Here is a 4,880-nt window from a genome sequence, read left to right as displayed (position 1 = left end):
TATTTTATATTTATTAATATTTACTGGAAGCTTTAGTCATTGGTATGTTTGACCGAGTCTTTAGGTATTTGGTTATTTGATTTCGTGGCTGAGAAAGTGGTATGTGTGATCCTATTTTATAGGAATTGTAGTTAGTGTTAGGATGAAGTGTTCTGATGTAAAGCCTATTTATAGCTCCTTTTCTTTTATCAATAAAAAATAGAGTTTTACCATTCCAACACATCTCTTTTGCTTTTGTTTTAACTTTGTATCAGTGGTATCAAAGAAAAAACGTGTGAGAGAAACAAAGAGAGAAAGAGTTCCCAAACAACATCAATGGCTTCCGATTCAAATTTTGTGCAGGAAGCGATCCCACGTTTTGATGGTCACTATGACCATTAGAGTATACTCATAAAGAATTTTCTACGGTCAAAAGAGTATTGGCCGATTGTTGAATTTGGAATTGAAGAACTGACAACAAATATAGCCTTAATAGATGCCCAGAAAACAAAGTTGGAAGAGAGAAAGCTCAAATATTTGAAGGCAAAAAATTACCTTTTCCAGGCAATTAATCATCCCATCTTGGAAAAAATTCTTAGCAAAGAAACCTCCAAAGATATTTGGGATTCCATGAAGAAAAAATATCAAGGCTCTACTAGAGTGAAGTGTGCATGGCTTCAAGCTTTGAGAAGAGATTTTGAGACTCTACAAATGAAGGATAGGGAATCTATCACCAACTACTATACCAGGACTATGGAAATCAGCAACAAAATGCGATTTCATGGTGAGAAGATGGAAGATGTCCCCATTGTGGAAAAGATATTGCGTTCCTTGACACCAAAATTTGATTATGTTGTGTGTTCAATTGAAGATTTGAAAGACATAGATGCATTATCTCTTGATGAATTACAGAGCTCCTTGCTGATCCATAAACAGAAGATAAACCGAAGTTCAACATCAAAGCAGCAAACTTTAAAGGCTTCTACCTCTACTCATTTCTCCAACTCTAGAGGAAAAGGTAGAGGTAGAGGAAAGGGAGATCGAGGCAATAGATATGGCAACAGGTCCAAAGGCAATGATGATCAATTTCAAGGCAAAGGTAGAGGACAAGATCACCATTTTGACCATTTTGACAAATCCAAGGAAGAGTGCCTTAGATGTCATAAATTTGGACATTATCGTTTTGAATGTTATATTAGGCTGCCTAAAGACAAAGAATATAGTGATCCAGGTTTTTTCCCGACTTTCACTGTGTCCGGACTCAGGTTTCGTGGTTGTATGTTGTTGTCTATATCTTGTTTCCATCCTCTTACTCTTTGAAATTGAGTTTTGGCATGTCTTGAGCATGTTCTGAACAAGTGGGTTGCTAGTTGGTCTAGAACCTTGTTGTCCAGAATTTTGGTCTTCCGCTTGAGCAGGCCTTCTTGCGCTCGAGCGGGGTTTACAATCATTCAGTACTTTGTGCATCTGCAAAAATACTGCAAAAGTGTTTTTAACGCTCGAGCGGAGTTTCTTACGCTCAAGCGGGTCTGAGCTCTAGCGGACTCTCTGGCGCTCGAGTGACTGTCTAAAGTCTGTAAAATACTGGACGAGTGTATTCTACGCTCAAGCGGGTCTCATTGTGCTCGAGCGGGTAGCGCCTTGCTGTTGTGTCTTGGCGCTGGAGCGGCCTTTGTTACGCTCGAGTAGGTCGAATTTTTGTGTCTAACGCTCGAGCGTCAAACTCTCTGCTCAAGCGGACTGTACGTATATCAGATCGCGAAAGTGACTTTTTAAATCATTTTTTCTGTCCTTTCTCTCTCAGAAACTTTCCAAAACCCTAAGTTGAGAGCTTCTTTCTCTAAAATACTCTCTCTCTCTCTACATTTTGACCTAGATCTAGTGATCTCCTCACCCTCATTCCTTTGATAAAAAGTTTGAGCTCTTCAAGATCTCCATTTTCATCCGAGTAGAAGTTGGTTTCATCATCTTTAGAGCTAATCTCTTGCTTGGCTCATCTTTTCTTCTTGAGATAGGGATAATCTACTCATTACTATAAGCTTTAACATAAATGTTGGTCATTTTGTACAAATGGTTGGTTTGGGTGAAGTTAGGGTTTTGAGTTTGAAATTGTGAAAGAGGGGTTTTCTATTTTTGAGCTCCATATGTATGTGAGGTCTTGGAGATGGGGTTATTTGTGTATAATGGAGAAAATTTTGGCCATTGGGTGCAATATTTAAGAAAGGGGAAAAATGCCCTAATTGGGATTAAATGGATTACTTGTTTAAATAATGAAATCAATTGTAGAAATATGAAATTGGTTTGGAAATTGTGAAATTGGAGGAAATTGTGATTAAATGGTGTTGTTGGATTGATGAATCACTCACTTATGGAAAATGTGATAATTTATCGGTTTGATAGATTTATTTATCGGTGTAGAAATAACAGTTTTGAGCTATCGGTAGAGGATATCCATGATTGTTGTAAAAACTGCATGATGATTAGGTGAATTGAAACTAATCAATTGGAATATGTCATTCAATATGACGATTAGATGTAAACATTTTATATGTGATTGAATTGGTCATTGTATATGACAACGTGTTTAAATACATTACATATGTATCTATGTTTGGGAGGAGATAGGGGATGTACTCCATTGTTTGGAAGGAAATAGAGGATGTACTCCATTGTTTAGGATGAGACAGGGGATGAACTCCATTGATAATTAAGTTGGCCGGAGTGTCCAAGGTGAAAGTCCCGAAATCGTATATACACTTGAAGGATGTTGATGATTGAAGTGTTAATAATATGAGTTGTAGTCCCATTTTGAATTGTTTGGATAAAAATGAATCATGTTAATGAATTGATTTGAATAAATAAAGGAAAGTGGATTGAAATATGGATGTCAATGTTGATTGATTATGGAAAGAGTGAAAGTTGATTTTCAAGTGTTAAACATTTATCGGATGCTAATGTTTTAGTTAATTCTCATATACTGTTTAGCATATCTCTACTGGGCATTGGCTCACCCTACTTGGGACATCATTTTTCAGGTAGAAGTGATATGTCACCTCCAAGATCTTAGTTTGGGAGGTTTAGGAGTTGAAGACTCCGTTTTGTTATTTGTATTTTGTGTGATATGTAAATCCATGCTGAAGGCTTTCTATGTATAGAGCTAGGACTCTTCTTTTGTTGCAACCAAGTTATCTCTTGGAAAACTGTAAGCCTATAGGACATTTATTTGTTTAATATCTTCTGTAAAGAATACTCTGATGAATGTAATATGTAACATTCCTGTTAGGTTTTATGGATTTTCTAAATGGATGATTATGTCTTATTTTGAGGGCATTACAAACAAAAGGAAGCACAATCAAATTTGCCGAAATGAAAGAAGTGGAAACTTTGTTAATGGTTGTTCAAGCTAATCAGAAACCTGAGTCTGATGTTTGGTATGTGGATACGGGTTATAGTAACCACACGTGTGAAGAAAGTCTTCTTTTTCTTATTTAAATGAAGGCTTTCATTCTACAGTAAGGGGTTGTTTGGGATGACTTAAATAAGTGCACTTTTTGTTTTTTTATGAAAAGATGTGCAGAAAAGTAGAGAGGTGATGTGATGGAAAAAAGATAAAAAGATGGATTATTTTTGGGTTGCCAAACTTGGCCTAAGTTTTGGTGATTGTTCCACTGTGAGGGTGATAGGAAAGGGTGATATTGAGACAAGAACCAAGAATGGTTTTGTAGAAACAATTTCTAATGTTCTTTACATTCTTGACTTGAAAAGCTATTTGTTAAGTGCTGGTCAATTGCAAGAAAGAGGTTATGTAATCACTATTCAAAAGGGTGTTTGTGAGATTTCTAATCCTACTAGAGGCGCTATTTCTATTGTGCAAATGAGTTCAAACAGGTTGTTTCCATTGAAGATTGAAAGTGTGCAATCATGTTTGGTGGCTAAAGTAAAAGATCCTTCTTGGTTATGGCATTTTCATTATGGCCACTTGAGTTTTGGTGGATTGAAGACTCTCCAACGGAAAAATATGGTGACAGGTCTTCCTCATATTAGAATTCCTTCCCAAGTTTGTGAAGAATGTGTTGTTGGCAAACAACACAGTTCTCAATTTCCCTAAGGGAAGTCATGGCGAGCAAAAGGTGTTTTGGAGCTAATTCATTCCAATATGTGTGCCCCGATAACACTAATTTCTAATGGAGGTAAAAGATACCTAATTACCTTCATGGATGATTATACTTGAAAAACTTGGGTTTATTTTTTACAGGAAAAATCAGAAGCTTTTTGTGCATTTAAAAGCTTCAAGGCTCATGTGGAAAATGAAATAAGAAACACCATTAAGACCCTCCAAACAGATCCTGGTAGAGAATATTGCTCAACTGAATTTGAAGTTTTTTGTGAAGCTCATGACATTCGAAGAGAGTTGACAGTTGCTTATACATGACAACGAAATGATGTATCAGAGAGGAAAAAAGAACCATCCTCAATACGGTGAGAAGCTTGTTGGCAAGAGGAAGAATTCCAAAACCTTTTTGGCCCGAAGTAGTAAATTGGAGTATTCACATCTTGAACAAAAGTCCTACATTTGTTGTTCAAAATATGACACCAGATGAGGCTTGGAGTGGAAGGAGACCAGCTATAGATTATTTTAAAATTTTTGGTTGCATCGCTAATGCACATATCCTGGATGAGAAAAAGAAGAAACTTGATGATAAGGGAGAAAAGTGTCTTTCTTGGTGTTAGTGAAGTATCCAAAGTGTATAAATTGTTTAATCCATTAATCAAGAAGATTGTGACCAACCGAGACGTTGTCTTTGATGACTTGGGATTGGAATAGGTAGCAACCTACTCAAGTTCTTTTTGACAATGATTCTAAAAGAGAGCCAACTTGTGTCTTTCTTGGTGTTAGTGAA

The 4,880-nt window shown here is 36.5% G+C and overlaps 1 protein-coding gene across 1 annotated transcript; it reads left to right on the top strand.

Moving 5' to 3' along the window:
* Nucleotides 1-609: 609 nt before the first annotated feature.
* On the top strand, nt 610-4,411 carry LOC145800030 (uncharacterized). The gene is made up of 3 exons (XM_082889687.1): nt 610-1,210; nt 3,663-4,036; nt 4,235-4,411. The coding sequence occupies exons 1-3, from the start codon at nt 610-612 to the stop codon at nt 4,409-4,411; spliced, it is 1,152 nt and encodes a 383-aa protein (XP_082745813.1).
* The last annotated feature ends 469 nt before the right edge of the window (nt 4,412-4,880 follow it).

This window comes from Camellia sinensis, chromosome 9 (assembly GCF_055761805.1).
Source record: "Camellia sinensis isolate YWXY chromosome 9, ASM5576180v1, whole genome shotgun sequence".
NCBI lineage: Eukaryota > Viridiplantae > Streptophyta > Magnoliopsida > Ericales > Theaceae > Camellia > Camellia sinensis.
The sequence above is the reverse complement of the archived record's forward strand: the minus strand, read 5'-3'. Positions and strand labels throughout refer to the sequence as shown.